Source organism: Eurytemora carolleeae, unplaced genomic scaffold (genome assembly GCF_000591075.1).
Source record: "Eurytemora carolleeae unplaced genomic scaffold, Eaff_2.0 scaffold1595, whole genome shotgun sequence".
Classification (NCBI taxonomy): Eukaryota; Metazoa; Arthropoda; class Copepoda; order Calanoida; family Temoridae; genus Eurytemora; species Eurytemora carolleeae.
The window spans coordinates 16,111-35,385 of record NW_019397491.1 but is presented as its reverse complement, the minus strand read 5'-3'; the positions used below and the strand labels follow the sequence as shown (position 1 = coordinate 35,385).

At 34.1% G+C, this 19,275-nt stretch overlaps 3 protein-coding genes across 5 annotated transcripts in view; all 3 read right to left on the bottom strand.

The window, feature by feature from the left end:
* LOC111714567 (major facilitator superfamily domain-containing protein 6) overlaps nt 1-8,141 on the bottom strand; it is a 10,294-nt gene extending 2,153 nt beyond the window's left edge. For all 3 annotated transcript variants that reach the window (XR_002768007.1, XR_002768008.1, XM_023489703.1), the window contains exons 1-17: nt 7,694-8,141; nt 7,436-7,508; nt 6,158-6,276; nt 5,698-5,780; nt 5,306-5,394; nt 4,962-5,084; nt 4,519-4,594; nt 4,076-4,174; nt 3,520-3,563; nt 3,292-3,410; nt 2,925-3,022; nt 2,218-2,368; nt 2,016-2,121; nt 1,808-1,874; nt 1,247-1,371; nt 962-1,059; nt 554-740 (exon numbers count right to left, since the gene is read on the bottom strand). Coding sequence is in view for 1 of the 3 variants with exons in the window: in XM_023489703.1 (XP_023345471.1) it covers nt 554-740; nt 962-1,059; nt 1,247-1,371; nt 1,808-1,874; nt 2,016-2,121; nt 2,218-2,368; nt 2,925-3,022; nt 3,292-3,410; nt 3,520-3,563; nt 4,076-4,174; nt 4,519-4,594; nt 4,962-5,084; nt 5,306-5,394; nt 5,698-5,780; nt 6,158-6,276; nt 7,436-7,508; nt 7,694-7,816 (1,780 nt within the window). In the remaining 2 variants the exon portion in view is untranslated. The remainder of the gene's footprint in view (nt 1-553; nt 741-961; nt 1,060-1,246; nt 1,372-1,807; nt 1,875-2,015; nt 2,122-2,217; nt 2,369-2,924; nt 3,023-3,291; nt 3,411-3,519; nt 3,564-4,075; nt 4,175-4,518; nt 4,595-4,961; nt 5,085-5,305; nt 5,395-5,697; nt 5,781-6,157; nt 6,277-7,435; nt 7,509-7,693) is intronic.
* A 97-nt stretch (nt 8,142-8,238) lies between these two features.
* On the bottom strand, nt 8,239-14,610 carry LOC111714569 (uncharacterized). The gene is made up of 10 exons (XM_023489706.1): nt 14,527-14,610; nt 13,742-13,874; nt 12,950-13,075; nt 12,301-12,474; nt 11,650-11,777; nt 10,601-10,700; nt 9,934-10,074; nt 9,305-9,508; nt 8,675-8,787; nt 8,239-8,565 (listed from the first exon to the last, which is right to left on the bottom strand). The coding sequence occupies exons 1-10, from the start codon at nt 14,553-14,555 to the stop codon at nt 8,469-8,471; spliced, it is 1,245 nt and encodes a 414-aa protein (XP_023345474.1). The 5' UTR covers nt 14,556-14,610; the 3' UTR covers nt 8,239-8,468.
* A 314-nt stretch (nt 14,611-14,924) lies between these two features.
* On the bottom strand, nt 14,925-18,568 carry LOC111714571 (uncharacterized). The gene is made up of 3 exons (XM_023489710.1): nt 18,322-18,568; nt 16,689-17,407; nt 14,925-16,212 (listed from the first exon to the last, which is right to left on the bottom strand). The coding sequence occupies exons 1-3, from the start codon at nt 18,380-18,382 to the stop codon at nt 16,087-16,089; spliced, it is 906 nt and encodes a 301-aa protein (XP_023345478.1). The 5' UTR covers nt 18,383-18,568; the 3' UTR covers nt 14,925-16,086.
* Nucleotides 18,569-19,275: the final 707 nt, after the last annotated feature.

The window sequence follows — 19,275 nt, the reverse complement described above, 5'->3', positions numbered from 1 at the left end:
TAGTTGTGTACGAGATATGTTGGCTAAGATCTAAAGAGCTATTAACCTCCGGCCTAATCAACTTTGTAAGTGCATTTTTAAATCACATTAATATGTCATGAAATATTCACATTACACACCTGGAGCAAATTTTATTAGCAAACTTTACATGTTTATTATTTTACGATTCATTTAATATTTATAATATAAATAATCTAACCTTGACTGATTTTGTGTTTTTTCAGTTTCACGGCTTAGAGCTCTTGTTCCTGTATCTATAGACTAAATAAATAAGATTAAGCAAGACTCTAGTGTATAAACGAGGTGCGCTGGTGAAAGATGTATGCCCATCTTAATGTTAATAGTTTGAATACCTGTGGATCTAAGGTATTGGTATTCTTGGTTCTATCCTAGACCTTGAAAATGGCACATGCCCCTGGTTTTCAGCCTGATGTTTACAAATAAGATTTTCAGGTGGTCTTTCTTTACAGTCTCATACATAGGTGATTAGAACCCTGTACCTTTCCTCTACTTTGCGCTACAAAACAAAATATAGATTTTATGTTGAAGTTTCCTTTGAATATAGGTTTAGGATCATCCTCTCTAGAGTTGATCTCCGTGAACTGAACTCCTAGTCCTAGTCCGTCTGTATCCGGGAGCTGAGGATAGAGGTTACGAAGTAGAATCTGAAGAAGGGCATGAGCAAGGCAACAAGTGAGGGAGAATAATCCAAAACATCGGAACATAAAAGCTCCCCCGCCCTAGAATAGGCACAATGTTAAGAAATCCGTCAATTTCTGGGTAAAATATGATTTTTATTTTGTCCATTTTTTCTTCCCGATGTCAAACCTATCTCTGGTCCTAATATTTCTTTATGATTTAAAATGTGGTCAATAGAGTGAAGAAATCAATTGGACGAATGATTCCTGCCTTCAATAGCTGTCATCATGTGATATTTACCACAATTTGAATACATTTTTACCTCCATTTTGTAAACGGCACCTCCAGCTAAAGAACCAATTGCAACACCTGCTCCTTCAAATGCCCCTCCTACGATGCCCTGCATGGTTGAACCCATACCTAAAACATTTTTTAATTGATTAACAAATATTATAAAAACATAAGAATACAGATATTGTTAATATAAACTGCAGGGGAACATTATCTAATTTGATGAACAATTTTTGCAGAATTCTGTTGGGAAAAACTGGAGAGTTGTTTTTTTGTTAGCATCAAAAGTGTCAGAGACAGATGGGTTTTAACATACCTGGGGGCGCAATTATGTGAGCGTATGATGTCATAGTCGCATAAAAAATTCCAAACGTTATTCCATTGAGAACTTCTATCAGTAGAGAATGCCAGGGATTGGTCAGGAAGGAATAAAACAGTAACCTGACAATATCATTCTATTAGGTATAAGGTTTTTTCGACCTAGAATTGTATTAGATCTTTAAAAAGGTTAGAATAGAATCTGGGTAGATGGATTGGGGTTAGACGTAATTATAAGAGTCGATTTGAGTTCATAAACATTAAGCACGCATTTAGACTGGAGAGTTAAATTTCTCGATGCTTTTTTTAAACCACACGATAATTAGGTTGGATACACTTTAGATCGGTTTCTTCTAGATCAGTTTTCATAGCATCTTTACTTATTATATATTTGGTATGACATTCTGACTTCTACCCACACTCCAAACCTTTAAACTAGAATGTAATTTTTTATTTTGATTGCCAAAACTTTTAGCAAACGCCATTTAAATATAACAGCATACAAATCTTTAAGACAGAAATGTAAATTTTTTAATATATTTTTTAATTATTTACTTGCCTCAGGCCAAAAGCTCCTAGAACCAGTGTCATTGTATGAATATGTCCCAAAGTTTTCAAAATCCATCCTTCAAAATAAAAGTTTTATCTTGTTAAAAAATGAGTATAAGAGACTTAACACTTTCTTGCTAAGTTGGAAAAACAAAGACCGCCTACTAGTTCAAGCATGCCTACTGGTACTTGCCTCAGCCTGATTAACAGTTTAGTACCTGATAGAAAGAACATTGGGACTTCTCCAACAAAGCATTGAATTCCCATGTTGAGACTAAGAAGAAGAGTTAACCATGTGGCCCCATGATCTGTACTTAAACAGCTCTAAAATCATTCTTTGATTAAGGACGTATGACACTCAGGACTTTAAGGAAATCATGTGTCGTACTTATTTGCTTAAATGAGATGACAATTAAATACCTCTTCCTCTGATCTAGTGTCTGCTAGATCAGCAAGATACCAAGGTAACCACTGCCATACCAGGGAGGTAAATATTCCAACTACAGTACACCAGATCACAAACAATACAACACGGGGACTGGCCAACAACCGCATCATATCTGATCCGCCACTGAAGGATAAATAGCATTTTGTTAATTATGATCATCAAGATAAGGGATGAAGGTTTGAAAAGGAGGGACCAAAAATTAAAAGTTTGGACTATTCTACCTCTTTATCAAAAGTATTATGGCGTTTTTACCTTATTAAATACATTCCCCCAAAACCCATTTAAATATAGACACTAAAATATTTAATTCATTGGACCCCATATAGCAAAGAGACATAAGATATGACAGCAGAGATGAGGGAGGGAAATTTCAATAAAACCCAGAAGTTTTTAATATTTATGATAAATGATGAAATTAAGCTTTTTTTAACAGTATCTCAAGCAGATGATACTTTAACTGTTCTTTGTAATGATCCAACCTGAAAGATTTGACAGATGATACCTTATCTGTTCTTTGTAATGATCCAACCTGATAGATTTGACAGATGATACCTTATCTGTTCTTTGTAATGATCCAACCTGATAGATTTGACAGATGATACCTTATCTATTCTTTGTAATGATCCAACCTGATAGATTTGACAGATGATACCTTATCTGTTCTTTGTAATGATCCAACCTGATAGATTTGACTGGCGGCTTTATTTGCATTTTCCAGGAACAAATGAGATCAAGAACTAGGAGACCTGACATCAGATATAGAGCCGGAGAGTAATCCTAGTATTTAAGAAAATAAATTGTATCCTTCCTTCCTTGATTTATCTTGCTGAATTTAATCCTTCTGATTTAAGTATAAAATGTATCCTTCCTTCCTTGACTGATCTTGCTGAATTTAATCCTTCTGATTTAAGTATAAAATGTATCCTTCCTTCCTTGACTGATCTTGCTGAATTTAATCCTTCTGATTTAAGTATAAAATGTATCCTTCCTTCCTTGACTGATCTTGCTGAATTTAATCCTTCTGATTTGAGTATAAAATGTATCACCTTAACTCCATTTAGATGTTGAGAGTATGAATCTATCAGATAACCTCCAAGAATAGTAAATAGACCCCACCCTATAGATCCAAACACACGCTGTACTCCATACTCTTCATGCTTACCCTCTTTAAAAATTTTCTTTATTAAGTTTTGACATTTTTAAAGTTAAAGAACTTTTTTTGAAAAGGGAATTTCAGTAAAATTTGCAGGGATGCGCTTATTTTAATTATTTACCTAACAGATTAAAACACAGTGCATCTCCCATGCTGGTTGTGACACTAAAACAACAAAATTCAGAAGGTGATTAAAAGAATTATTTGTGATGTTCAAGACATTTGTTGACCATAACTTCCTTTATTGTTGAAAGATCTGCTCTGAATAATTTACATCATCAGACAACTTAAAAAGACATTTGAAGCAGAGATTTGTTGTAAGGATTTAAGAAAAATGCACTTTGGACTTTTCAGATGTTCCACAAAATCTAAGACATTTTACAGAAAAAAAAATATTTTTTTTCTATACATTTGCTTTTCTTCCACTGAAAAAAAATGCAAAAACGATAATGCTTGCTTAGTTTTTCCTTTATTTTTCTTTTAGTATAAAAATATTGCAAAGTTTAATAAAATTAAAGTTACAGAATAATAATTTAAAATGTTGATTCACAGGGTGCATTTAAAAAGTCCAAGAACATCAAAAACAAACCAAAATGAACCAAGCTATTGCATATCACTATTTAATGTTAATAAAAATAATAATAATAATATGAATGCTTAATCAGTTTAGAACTGACCTAAAAGCTGAGTAGGCTATGATGTTAAAGATGGTGAAGAACCAGAAGGTATGAGAACTAAAAACTGAATCCTGTCTCACATATCTCTTCAGATGTTCACTGAATAATTAAGCAATTATAATTATAGAAACTAACTTTTATGTGCTCATTTTATTATTTATTACCAGAGCTGGGAACTTTAGAATGGGATACCTTTAATTAATCACAACTTTTCTTACTTAATCCACTCTTTTCTGGATAAAGTACAGAAAAATCTAAAACCGGGTTTTCAAAATTAGAGAGTCCCTCCCGTTTCTGTATGTCACTCTTAAATGGTGTGTAAAATTTCAAATCTCCCGGCTTCTGCTACGCGACACTGATTAGTTAAATTCTATACACTTTTCAGGATCCCATATAGAATCGTGATTAGTTTTAGTTTTAAGATATCATTATAGAAAGCTGACCTGTAACATGTTGTTAAACAGGTTATCTCTGTTTTGTCTGAGCATATCATGGAATCAAGATGGAGGTCACCAATAACTATACAGTATACATAAAAATTGTTGTTTTTTTATAGCAATTATTCCAATCTTCATTTAGTTCAAAACAAGGAAAATACTCAAAGATATGACAAGTTCCCCACAAAGACATGAGCATTAATTAAAATAATTAAGTAGTAAGTGATACAAATAATTCGATAAAAATGAACACTTTGATATCATAATCATTGTTATAACTATTGAAGCTTTATTTTAAATATACATAAATGGTTTACTCACTAATTCAGAAGGAATAACAATGAACATCAAATGTTAAATATAAAACAATGGAGGTTTAGAGAAGGGGAAATTTATGAGTTTGAAACATCCGTCTTGTAAAAATGTTGAGCAAGATTAATGATAACTACCTATTGAATCTATTGGAAGAAGTAAGCACTTAGGATCTGGCTGTGTATCATGATGTGTTACATTAGAGAAGATTGTGAGCACTGGATCGGTCAGATCAAGGGGAGTAGTGTCATTATAGCAGCCTATCATACTTTGCATCTAATTCATTTGTCAAATTCATATCAATTTTTCACTCTACAATCACATGGAAGTATGTAAGGTCTAATACATGAGGTTGAAAGTAAGGGCTAAATTGAAATAAATTCTTCAATAATGTGTTAGATTTGAATATCATCTCATTCTCAAGAAAATATCTCTTTAGCTTAAATAAGAAGCAGGCTATTTGAAAGAGATGTGTAAGTTCCTTTAAAACTATACTGAGCTGCTTCACAGATTGTTTTCATCACAGATTCGTCAGTTATACTACACTTAAGCTCACAGTGCTCAGGACAACTAAATATAGTTTTCTATTATAGACAGCTTCATATCATAGCTTAGGTTTAAGTTAAATACATGTAATTTTCAATAATTCAGTCATAAGTTCCAACATTTGGGATGACTTACAGGCCTCAATCCAACTAAAGGATATGCATAATCGATCTTACAGACAATCCCTGACATGTTTTAAATGTCTTATTGATGCTCATGTGCAAAATTGACTGTGGACTGGAACACCCCAACTCCACAGCAATGACCATTTATTAATTAATTAATGTGAAATATTACAAAGAACAATAATTACCCTACTGAAGATACCTGTTACTGAGCTGATGATTGACTAGATTCATAGTTGCTTCCTCTCCCCGGCATACTTTTAGGATAGAGAAGGGACTTGAGCACTAGAAACAATATTAATATGTTTAAGCACTGAACGATATAATAATTCCTTAATGGGATAAGTAAGTCAAAATTCACACTTAGTTAATAATCTTGTTTGAGCAAAGGCATTAAGTGTCCTTGGAAGGTGAACGTGGTATCACCTTGTATATTATGATCACCCAGGAAGAGTAAAGAGGAATAGAATACTCTCGAAACAACTCATGTTGTGTCCTGAAGGGTATTAGTGGTACCAGCTTACATGTATCTCCAAGGAGTTGTAGAGCTGAATATAATACTACAGGTACAACCCATATTAGCATGGAGGGTACTTGTGGTATATCTTTTAGAAGGAATAGAGCGGAATAGAAAACTCCAAATACAACAGATATTAATTTACCTGAAGAGTACTGGTGGTGTCAGCTTGAATATCTCCTAAGAGTAGTAGGGCAGAATAGAATACCCCAGAAAGAAGAATGGAAACCATAAAAACAATCTTCTCTAGACCAAACCTGTCAGCTGACACAACACACAAATATTTATCAGATTTTTAAAAAAATAATCTAGAGTGAGTTCCATTTCTTCAAATTGAGGTTAAATTGTGAGTATCGATTTTGGCCTTCACAAAATATGATAATCTTATGAGGAAAAAACTGTAATAATGGAAATTCTTAAACAAGATGAAATAATATTGATGTATTCTTTAAAGAAGGCCGCCGCAGGCCTGATTGTGGTTTCCCTTCAACTCAAGCTATACGAGATATGGTGACTGCTGAGGTAGTTCAAAACCAGTTTTAGCTGGAGGTGGGGGGCAAATCGACCCCCATCACCTCTTAATTGGGTCTATTTTGTCCAAATATTACAACTGAATGTAGAATTTTGGAAAAGCTCTTTTTGTTCAGTATCCAGGTATCAAGTGAAAAAGCAGTTGATTGAAATTGTGAAAAACATGATAACCTTTCCATTTTGACCATATTAGTACACATATGCAGAGATTCGTAAAATCTTACAAAATTTGGTTTGCAATAAAGGAAAACTAAAAAATTGTTTGAATAAAGTAGGCATTCGGGCCGTATGCTCTGAGACTTAGTCAGTTTGATGAAAATGCCTATTATAAGGATTTAAGCATTGTCTATAATTTTTTTAGGAAAGGTCAGAAAATTTGAACGTCCTCTGAATCATTCTTAATAAGATATGTTAATTAAACACAAATTCCACTCTTATGTAAGGACTAAGCTAGGTCAAGATTTGAATGGAAATTTCTGAATTAAGGTATTTCGATACTTCTAAAAATGAAAAGGTAAGTTTGCATGTTTTAATATAAAAAAGGAAAGTGAGCAAGAAGTTATGAAGTATAAAAAGGTAAGTTTGCATGTATTAATATAAAAGAAAAAGGTGAGTGTGCATGTTGTTTGTACAAAATAATTAAGTTATACCAATTTTGATCGATGTTGAAAAGATTAATATAAGGAGCATGTAAGAATGAATATTCTTCATCTGTGAAATAATTTCCATTCTTTAATGCTTGGAGCGTGTAAGAATATACATTATTTATAAAATTTTAGCATTTGAGTTACAATAGTCAAAGCAAGCAAAAAATTTAATTAATTTGCAAGAGCTTTAACACAAAATAACCTAGCAAAAACTTTAAAATATACAGTTGTTTATATTTGTATTCCTATCCAGCCCGCTATAGGTTTAGCAAGCATTCCACTGAAGGGCAGAATAGCAAACACAATACCAACAGATACCTAAAAAGTATACATTACAATTTGCAGATAAGAAGGTTTATATCTTACAGATAAATCCTCAGTTTACATTTTCTGATATGAATTTGATATAAATTAGTAACATACACAGCATTCTTTAGCTTGAACTATTAATAAAACTTTTGTCCAATAACATTTCATATTCTAGGCTATTTAACAATATTCACCTCATCGAATCCTATCTGCTTAGCGAAGACAGGAAGAAAGGGAAGGATGGGAGAGAGACCGGCAAAATTGAGAAAGAAATGAGTTTTGATGGGAACAAGGCGGGGGTTCACTTTAAACTTCATAGTCTTGTTTTTTTTTGGTGTTAAGTCTAGGTTACATTGTGGGGTATCTGAAATTTTACATTTTTCATAAATCTTTAATTTTTAACATTTACATCCACTGAGTAATATCTGAGATTTTGAAATTTTAAACATTTAATTTTTTAGCCGGCAGAGTAATATTTGAGATATCAATTTGAAAATACTGTCTGATGGTATTTTATCACAATGCTAAATTTTTCCAAATTTTTGGAGAATATTTTCCAATTCGATGTTTTGGGAAATTTCGACCTTGTCAAGGTTTTAGAAATGGCGTTGTAGATATAACAAGTCGGATCAAAATTTATATGGTGGTTTAACATGAGGTCTATTAATATTCTGTTCAATAGTATTCAATAGACCACTGCTCCAGCAGGGATTAGTAAAGGTCTATCAATATTCTGTTCAAAAGTATTCAATAGACCACTGCTCCAGCAGGGATTAGTAGAGGTCTATTAATATTCTGTTCAACAGTATTCAATAGACCACTGCTCCAGCAGGGATTAGTAGAGGTCTATTAATATTCTGTTCAACAGTATTCATTAGACCGCTGCTCAAGCAAGGATAAGTAAACGATTATAGTGCAGGATCCTACTCTGTATTCTGTTCCACTGCTCCAGAAGGATTCAGGAACGGATTATAGTGTAGAATCCCCCTCTGTATGCTGTTCCACTGCTCCAGGAAGAACAGAAATTGGTAGAACATCTTGCATAGCAAATTTCCAAGTCCAACTCCTAAAAAAATACATATACCTTACTATACATCAAGCAACTGGTTTAGTTATATTGAGTGTATTCTTGTGGATTTTCTGATGATCAATATTTCCCAGATTTTCTACCCTACCTGGCAACGGATTCGAAGGTCTTCTTGTCTTGCCTATATAAATCACCAATATCCTGTTCCATACACACCTCACAGAATGGGTCCGTTAGCAGAGACTGGATTGAAAGAAGAACCTACACAAATAATAATTTTAAAATCAATGTAATTTTTAAATGCCTTGATTCACTAAAGTTCCCTTGACGGCTTGAAACATGTAAAAAACCTTCCAATTGGAATTTCGGCATTTTCTCTTATCTTAAGTTATTTTCCGGAATTGGAAAAAATAAATAATTCTTAGCGGAATTAATTTTTGGATAAAAAGTATCAAGAGGTTAAAACTTGCAATTTGATGTCCAAAATTTAATTTTTTCCCGAAAAAGCAACAAAAGATATTTACCCCCAAAAAATGTGTTTCATATTGCTCTTTTTAAAATGATAAAAAAGTCCAAGAAACCGTTCATGTTAAAATGTACGTATATTCATTTGTCCAAATTGCAATTTATGTTATTAAATCTTCACTTTCAAAATCAGATTTTATCATGATTTTCTTTGATGGGGGTAAAGCATATTTTATTCATGGGGGGGNGGGGGGCTCACTACATATATTAAAAGAAAAATCGACATTTTCTAGAAGTAATCGTAGAAATTCACCTTGGACAATGTTAAAGCTGAAACCCAGATAGATTTCTCAATAGAATCTATCCCGATATCTCCGTGCCTGCTCACGTTGGGGTGGAAGATTTTGGTGAGGAACCTAACCTCAGGGGGATCGAAAGGGTACAGAAAGGGAACTTTCATGTATAAGTAGAATAAACCACCCTCATAAGGACTTCCTACAGGGCCTCTAATGCTGGCCTAGAAAAGAACCTTGAGAGATGTTATGAGTTAATGCCAGATTGGGACTCGAAGATTGATCAAATCAAATAATGTAAATAAAAATTGACTAATTATTTGATAATATTAGTTGATTGATTGATTATTCCATATTTTGGTTGATTAAATCTATGGTTGATTGTGATATTACTTAATTAGTTAGATGATTAATGAATTATTTACTTATTTGATAGATAAATTAATAATTTTGTGTTTAATTGATTCCGTGAATAATTGATTCATTCAACTTGTATGCTTTTGTTTATTGATTTGAAATTATAAAATGAATTTTTTTATGAATGGTTTGATGATTTTACATTGGTTGATTTCCTGTCAAAATTTGTTGAGTGATTTAAAACTTCAATCATTTATAATTAATCAACTTGATTGATTGATTGATTGATTACCTGCCAATGGTAAAGTGATGAGTCTAAAGGTTGAGCCATAACTCCTTCTAGAGCATCTTTACTCAATCCGGACAGATCATGCATCAACCTCTTAGATCTTATAGCACTCCTATAACCCTCATAGTTAACTGACTCAGACATCTATAAAGAAACAAGTCTTATTTTATAAAATGTTGCGTCTTCCTCATCTTTCAATAAATCAAGCAAAAATTTCAGAAAATTTCGGATTTTCAATGAGCTCTTATATCTCCTCCTCTTACATCCCACATACTTAACTGACTCAGACATCATAAAAGTCTTATTTTCTAAATCGTTTCGTATTCCTTATCTTTCAATGGTTTAAAGCAAGCTAAAAAGTGCGCACAAACACAAACAAGAATAAACGAAAGTTTTGAAAATTTCCTGACGGTTGTGGGTTATGGGTTATGACGGTTATACCCCAAGCAAAAGTTTTCTTGGATGGATTGCAAACGAATGTTGTCTGATATCGTCAAATGATGGGGTGCGGGGGGGGCCAAATAACTGGATTAAATGATACTAAGAATCAAAAATATTAAAATTCCATCAAAGTCGTATATTTTCCTTCTTAAACCTGAACAACACCAATAACAAAAGTGCTTCCGTAAATAAACAAATAAATGCTTAAATAATTTTATAGTTTTTTTACCTGATAAATACATGTTAAACAAAAACTGCTTTTTACAAGAGTAGAGAACACACTGAACCAATCCTTTACACGGACCATAGGGGTAAACAACGGCCATCTCCTTTAAAAAATTTCATAAGAGAGTATACAATAAAACTAGTCTATTATATGGACCATAAATGTTGACAACGGCCATCTTCTTAAAAAAAATTTCTTTTTTAAATTAAAATGAAAAAATGTTTTTTTACACAATTTATCTTCATCATTTCAAATTTTCCGTTCCTATTTGAGTGTATAGACAAAATTTCTTCAACGCTAACGTTCGTTAGGAAACAGGAAATTCTGGTAACAATCTTCGTTCTTCAATTCGTTAAAAAAATTACGGAAAAAAATAAACCCTGAGTGAGAGTATATATTTTGGAGAATTGGTAAGAAAGTAAGTGATTAAGTAAATTAAACCCTTTCAGTTTTATTATAAAACAAAGGGATTAATGCAGGGAGTAAAGAATAGAAAGGAGATTACCATATGATTATATATGCTTTGCAGACGGTACTTCATTTGAATAAGAAATATTTGTCTGATGTACAATTACCGCGAATACAATAACCTATTCTGAATATTTCTTATACAAATGGAGTACCGTCTGAAAAGCATGTATATTGTATAATCATATGGTAGGGCGAACCTTTTATCTCCCTCCTATTCCTTACTCCTTGGATAAATGCAATAGCATGCCGATTGCCCAGCCCTACATTTTTACAGATCTCAGCCATCTCTCTGAATGATAGTTAAATGTTAACTATACCTTAGTACAGATCTCAGCCATCTCTCTAAATGACAGTTAAATGTTAACTATACCTTTATACAAATCTCAGCCATCTCTCTGAATGATAGTTAAATGTTAACTATACCTTAGTACAGATCTCAGCCATCTCTCTGAATGGTAGTTAAATGTTAACTATACCTTTGTACAGATCTCAGCCATCTCTCTGAATGATAACTAAATGTTAACTATACCTTTGTACAAATCTCAGCCATCTATCTGAATGAAGATAAATGTTATCTATACCTTTGTACAGATCTCAGCCATCTCTCTGAATGATAGTTTGAAGTTAGAACTTGTCTCCATCTGCGACAAACATTACCAGCGGATAGAAGGGATATATCGTCAAGGAAGGAGAAAATTTCTAATAAAACCTGCAAGAGAAGAATTTATATGTAGAAATACAACAATAACCAATAAGTTATCATTCTGTAGAAAGACTTGGGTGTTTCATTTTAAGAATTAATCCCCCCCCCCCAGGAAATGATTTTTGATGTGTAGGGTGTGGGTGAAGGGGGGGGGGGGGTAATGGAAATATAAAGTTTTTTCCTCCTTATTTACACTTTTCCACCGAATTTCATTACTTTTCCCTGTTTTAGCAAAGAAAACTCTAAAAGCTAAATTTACCACTCCGCGCCTAAAACAATCATTTTCAAAGAGTGTGTATGTGTGTGTGGGGGGGGGGGGGGGGTGTAATGTTTGTTTAGATACAACCCATAAGAATTACCTATAAATCTCCTCCTACTTTCTTTAAAATCATCACCATCCCTCCCCCCCCTTAAAAACATTATATTTTCCTTTTGTAAGGAATTGATATTTTTGCATGTATTTTTTGCGTGACAAGTACTTGTGACTCAAACCAGCCCAATTCTTTAAAAATATCCCTGAACCTATTACCTCTGGTGGAACCCTGTCAACTAGTCCTGGAGGAGCTATATCAGCAGGTCCAGTGGATACCAACATCTGTAATCTCTCCCCTAGAGTCTCTACACGGAAACTTCGGTTCCAGGATGCATGGTCTTCAGGGGACTCCTGCAGGGATGGATCTCTTTCATCTTGATCCATTTCAACCTAGACAGAATATAGTTCAACCTAGACAGAATACATTTTAACCTAGACAAAATTTATTTCAACCTAGACAGAATTTATTTCAACAAAGACAGAGTAAATTTCAATACAGACAGAAAATATTTCGACCTAGACAGAATATATTTCAACCTAGACAGAAAACATTTCAACGTAGACAGAATACATTTCAACCTAGACAGAATACATATCAACCTAGACAGAATATATTTCAACCTAGACAGAATATATTTCAACCTAGACAGAATAGATTTCAACCTAGACAGAATGCATTTTAACCTAGACATAATTTATTTCAACCTAGACAGAATTTATTTTAACAAAGACAGAATATATTTCAACCTAGACAGAATATATTTTAAGCTAGACAGAGTATGTTTCAACCTAATCAGAATACATTTCAACATAGAAAGAATATATTTCAACCTAGACAGAATACATTTCATGTTAAATAAAATACCTGAGGTGTATTTGGAAGACTCGGGCCTCGATCAAGAGGAAAGTAGTCACTCGGTTCATCATTCCCACTGTCACAGTCATCACTAAGATCATTTGGATCCTCGGTTAGAGCCTGCGGGTTCGTTTCCTTAAATATTATCTGTTAGAGCCTGCGGGTTCGTTTCCTTAAATATTCTCGGTTAGAGCCTGCGGGTTCGTTTCCTTAAATATTCTCGGTTAGAGCCTGCGGGTTCGTTTCCTTAAATATTATCTGTTAGAACCTGCGGGTTCGTTTCCTTAAATATTCTCGGTTAGAGCCTGCGGGTTCGTTTCCTTAAATATTCTCGGTTAGAGCCTGCGGGTTTGTTTCCTTAAATATTATCTGTTAAAGCCTGTGGATTTGTTTCCTAAAATTCCTTTTCAACCCTACCAGAATATGCAAGGTCCATTATATTCCTTGATTGCTGGGATGAGATTTGATTGATTGATTGATAAAATCTATTCAACCCTTGAAGCATATGGGAAAGCGTGGCATATTGCCCACACTAGCTCTCAAAATCAAAGTCCGTGGTATTGATTAATTGTATTATCAGGTTAGGTTGATTGATTGATTGGTACAGACAGGGTTGAATTTTGCGCACACTGTTCAACCACCTATTTTGAATCACAGATTCAGCGTCCTTACTCAAATTCTATCAATTCGGTCCTAGGCCGGTTGCATCAATATTAATAACATATTTTAATCTAAAATGAGCAGGGCCAGTAGAATTCATTGATTAAAATGATGAGATTTAATTGATTGATTGATAAGTACCTGTTCCACCCTTGAAGCATATAGGAAAGCGTGGCATGTTGCGCAAACTGGTTCCCCGAAGCAGGGTCCGTAGAATCCATTACAGGCCAGGCAGGTGTCCATTCTTAACTCATTCTCCCACCATACAGGATCCCTTGAACCGAAAAAAAACATTATATTTCAAAATAAAATTATAGAAAATTAAAAATTGGTACCAAAAAGCAGTTTTTTTTTATCAATGTCCTTAATCACGATGTTAGTTCAGAGTTTATAAGTGAATAAAATGTCCAGAAATCTTTATTTGGTAAAAAATTGTTGCCAAACCTGGAATAAATGAACATATATTGAGAAATTTTCCTCTTCCCCTTCATCCTTAAGCCTGATATCTGTCTGTCTGTCAGTCTTTCAGTGTGTCTGTCTGATGTTTGTATGTAACCGATAAATGTCAAAACGGCTGACCCGATTGGACCAAAATTTTGTATGGGACCTCACATGACCCCAGGGAAGGTTTATGGAACATCTAAATTCGAAAAAATTCCTGCAAGTTTGAAAATGATTTAAAATGACAAGACTTTCAGAACAGCATTTAAAAGCTTATTAACGGGAATGGGGGCGCGAAGGGGGCCTAGTGTTTAATATGGTTTGCTAGATTTTCTTTTTTTATTTTTTTTTTGGGGGGGGGGGGGAGTTACCTCTGAATTTAAGCTTTTGGGAGAGGATTTAGTCCCTTAAATTTTTCTTCAAAGCTTGGAAATCCTCACACAATAAATAAATAAATATAAATGTTTACAAAAATGTTAACTAACCCAGATCTTAAGCACCCGGCACTATTCATTGCATTTTATTGATCTGAAAAAATAGTTCATTAATCATAACAAATCAGTTTTAACATTGACATTTCAGAAAGGCTGGTATCACAATAAACATAGAATAATCATATAGTAGTGTTATATAAGTATTATATGGGAATATTTTTGTCAATTTTATACGTTTTAGAAAAGTACATAAAAAAATTTTATAAAAGCATTAGAATGTCCATTTTTTTATAAAAAAAAATTTCTGTCTTTAATGAGTGGCCCTCTTGATATTATTTTTATAATAGGTCTTTATAAGTATTGTTCAATTTAGGTTTACATACTAATGTTGCGCTAAATTCGTTTTATTATCTTAGTTGCAAAATATTTGTTCAGAGTCGATTCCAAAATTTGGGTTAATACTTTTACTAACAATATAAAAATTAACAGTTTACAACATAATTGCATAGATTTGATAGAATTGAAATATTATCTGTAAAATTATTAAGAAATCATTAATTACATATTAATTTAGGCTGTAAAAGAAGCTTTCTAGTTTCGATGTACTGTGCTTCCCCGTACTGAATGCATGATAATCATAGATTATACTTCTAAAAAGAAATATAAACTGTACTGAGCTACATTTGGATAGATTATGCATTCCAAAGAATGTATAGACACAGAACTTCTTCTGGATACAATAACGGCTCCAAATTTTTGTCCATGCGTGCCTCATCTGATGAATATTATTCTTATTTTAATTAAACAACACATGATTTCAGAAGCGGACATGTACTGTACTGTACTGCAAATACTATCCTTATTTTAATTAGACAATGGAAGGTTTCAGGAGGAGACGTGTACTGTTCTGCAATTAACTGTACTGCAATTACTATTTTTTGTTTTGATTTTCAATGGAAGGTTAAAGGGGGGGGAACATGTACAGTACTGCTACTATTATTGTTTGTTTTGGTTTGACAATGGAAGGTTCCAGGAGGGTAGCTAATCCATTGTTGACATAAGAGGAGGTTGATAGTTGCAAGGTAGAAAGGTTTCTGTACTGTACTGCACAGTACTGCAAATATTATTGTTTGTTTTGGTTTGACAATGGAAGGTCCCAGTAGGGGACACGTACTGTACTGTAGTGTACTGCAACTATTATTGTTTGTTTTGGTATGACAATGGAAGGTTCCAGGAAGGGACATGAACTGTACTGTAATGTACTGTACTACAAATATTATTGTTTGTTTTGAGTTGACAATGGAAGGTTCCAGGAGGGGACATATACTGTACTGTACTGTACTGCAAATATTATTGTTTGTTTTGGTTTGACAATGAAAGGTTCCAGGAGGGGACATGTACTGTGCTGTACTGTACTGTACTGCAAATAATATTGTTAGTTTTGATTTAACAATGGAAGGTTCCAGGAAGAGACATGTACTGTGCTGTACTGTACTGTACTGTACTGTACTGTACTGCAAATATTATTGTTTGTTTTGATTTGACAATGGAGGTTCCAGGAGGGGACATATACTGTGCTGTACTGTACTGTACTGTACTGTACTGCAAATATTATTGTTTGTTTTGATTTGACAATGGAAGGTTCCAGGAGGGTAGCTGCTGCATTGTTGACATAAGAGGAGGTTGATAGTTGCGAGGCAGAAGGGTTTCCAGCTCGTTAGATAGCTTATTATCAACCTATAAACAAATAGTCAAGGATTAATCAGATATAGGGTTACCAATGAGGATGAGACTACAGACTACAGAGAGGACAGTAATGAATTTATTTAGTCCCTCTTCTTACATTAAGGGTTCCTGTCAGACCCAAACTGGCTTATTACTGTGCTTAATCATTTAGTAAAACATCAAATTACCAAATTGAAGACAGAAACAAAAAATAAAACATCAAATCGTCATAATTTAAATGTTTTTGGTTCGTCTTTACAGTCTCATCCTTTGTAGGTAACCCTGTAAGTTGTTGACAGATGGTTTTTTCATATTTTAAATAAAAATGCATACAAAATTAGTTGAAACAATAATTTCGATAAAAAAAACTTTCGGTATTATCACATCTTTCTTATTAACGTAGCTTGCAGCACATAAAACTTTGACTTTAGGTTGAATAATATTTAATCATAGTATTTATAATGAGAACAATATTAACTAACCCTGACCTGATTCAGACCAAGATGCCGAGATTGATTCTGTTGATGAGATATCCGTCCTAGTCCATGTCTCTCCAGTTCTTGGTCGATCCTCTCCAACCCTTGTCCTCGTGGGTCAGGATGTCTGTTTATCTCCAGGGTATGTCGGAGTTCCTGTCTTGGAGGTAGGACATCCAACCTATTCGACCCAAGCATTTCCTGCCGTATAGATCCTAGCAGTTCTTGTCTGCTAGATCCAAGAATTTCCTGCCTGCCAGATTCCAGCATTTCATGTCTACTTGGTCCCAACAAATCATGCCTGGTTGAGCCGAGAATATCATGACGAAGTGATGAAACATCGTCCCGACAGGATCCCAGCATTTCCTGCCTTGATCTATGTATTTCCTGTCTACCAAGTCCAAGCATATCTTGCCTGCTGCTCACCAAAGGTTCCTGTCTCGGAAGCCCAAAGCCATCCTGTCCCCTAAGCCCCAGATTGTCATGTACCCCCCTTAGACCCAAATCTTGTCCCCTTAGCCCCAGATTGTCTTGTCCTCTTAACCCTAGATTGTCATGTCCTCTTAGCCCTAGATTATCCTGTCCCCTGAGTCCCAAGTTGTCCTGTCTATGGTGTCCCATGTTGTCCTGTCTAGATTGTCCCATGAGCTCCTGATCTAAATGGTTTGCAAGAGCCTGCTCTTCTTTACACAGAATCATTGGATCGTTGAGAACTTCTTGCTTCAGAGGATCTACAACAGAACACATTGATATTTTAACCATTTTACTTCTTCATAACTTTTGGACAAATGTTTATTATAAACTCAATTTTACAAAAAAGGAACCAATTTCTTCAGATTTGGTTTGTCAATTTTCGTCCAAATCTTAGAGAATAAAAACAAACGGTTACTTTGTTGTACATTCAAAGACCAACAACATTTCTGATTTTAAATATTAAGAATCTTACTTAATGGTAGATTGAAAGACTAAAATTTAGCTTTTTTGTAGATTGAAAGCCTAAAAACCCTTTAATGGTAGACTGAGGGACTACTTGAACATACTTAATTTAAGGTTAAAAGACTTAAAACTTACTTTTAAATGGTAGATTGAAAGACTATAAACTTACTTGATGATAGATTGAACGACTATAAACTTACTTGATGGTAGATTGAAAGACTATAAACTTACTTTGTGGTAGATTGAAAGAATATAAACTTACTTGATGATAGATTGAAAGACTATAAACTTACTTTGTGGTAGATTGAAAGACTGTAAACTTACTTAATGGTAGATTGAAAGCCTATAAACTTACTTGATAATAGATTGAAAGACTATAACTTACTTTATGGTAGACTGAAAGACTATAAACTTACTTAATGGTAGATTGAAAGACTATAAACTTAATTAATGGTAGATTGAAAGACTATAAACTTACTTGATGATAGATTGAAAGACTATAAACTTAATTTGTGGTAGATTGAAAGACTATTAACTTACTTGATGATAGATTGAAAGATTATAAAGTTAATTTATGGTAGATTGAAAGAGTATAAACTTACTTAATAGAAGATTGAAATACTATAAACTTACTTTATGGTAGATTAAAAGACTATAAACTTATTTTTAAATAAGATTTAGAGACTACAAACTTAGACTAAAAACTTACTTGATGGTAGATTGAAAGACTGTTTGCTTAGATATTGCGCTATCAGCTGTTCCTCGCTCATCTCCCTCTGCTGAAGCGTGTACACGTTCTCGTGGACAAGATGTTCTTGATCTTCTACCCCTCCTCCTCCTCCACCTCCACCTCCAGCTCCAGCTCCTCCTCCTCCTCCCACCACTCCTGCACCTGTATCTGAACCAGAAAATGTGTTATTCTCCTGAAGCAACCTAGCAACAATTAAATTATTCTCCAGGCCTTAATCTCCTGAAACGACGGGAAAGTGGAGAGGGGGGGAGTCTGAATTAAAACAGACCTATGCGTTTCCAGCCAAAAATATGAAGAAAAAAATTTTGATCAAAAATTATCAAATTAATTTATTGTTCAATCATTCAAGCATTCAATGTCTTTTAAAAGATGTTAGTTACTTTCCCAAAGAATTTTTCCCAAGTGGCAACTTCCCACAGGTATTTTCCCAAGTCAAGTGGCAACTTCCCAAATGTGCAATTTCCCAAGCGGCAACTTCCCAAGTCTATCCTAGCCGCAGCACTCGGCCTCCAGCCTGTTCTAGTCGCGGCGCTCGGCCCCATAGCCCATCCTAGCCGCAGTACTCGGCCCCCATTGCAGCATGCGGCGACTCAGAGGGCCTAAGTAACCTGAAGGGTATAAACGAAACTATCGCCAAAAATTGGAATAAAATCCTCTGGTTAAATTAATTTGAAAATATTTGCATTGCAAAGGGGGGGGCATAACACGTATTAATCTCCGGGAAATTTAAACAGTGTATAAACATAACTTAGCATTGTCCTAGGAGCCTGATTTTTTGCATGCGAGCTTAAAATTATGTATATTACATGCATTTTTTGGTTTTGAACGGTCACCCCCTCCCTAGAAAAATTCCTGAATACGCCCATGATTCCTCTCTTTAAATGTAGGGTCATTTGAAGGTACTTTTACAGT

Excerpts from the sequence above, each read along its gene's own strand:
- LOC111714569 (XM_023489706.1), bottom strand. The coding sequence starts at position 14,555 with ATGAATAGTGCCGGGTGCTTAAGATCTGG. Across the intron at positions 13,076-13,741 it reads ATGCTTCAAGGGTGGAACAG|GAAACGAACCCGCAGGCTCT; the intron begins GTACTTATCAAT and ends ATAATATTTAAG. Across the intron at positions 8,566-8,674 it reads ACCTTCGAATCCGTTGCCAG|GAGTTGGACTTGGAAATTTG; the intron begins GTAGGGTAGAAA and ends GTATTTTTTTAG.
- LOC111714571 (XM_023489710.1), bottom strand. The coding sequence starts at position 18,382 with ATGAGCGAGGAACAGCTGATAGCGCAATATCTAAGCAAACAGTCTTTC. Across the intron at positions 17,408-18,321 it reads GTCTTTCAATCTACCATCAA|ATCCTCTGAAGCAAGAAGTT; the intron begins GTAAGTTTTTAG and ends GTTCTGTTGTAG. Across the intron at positions 16,213-16,688 it reads GGCATCTTGGTCTGAATCAG|GTTGATAATAAGCTATCTAA; the intron begins GTCAGGGTTAGT and ends ATTTGTTTATAG.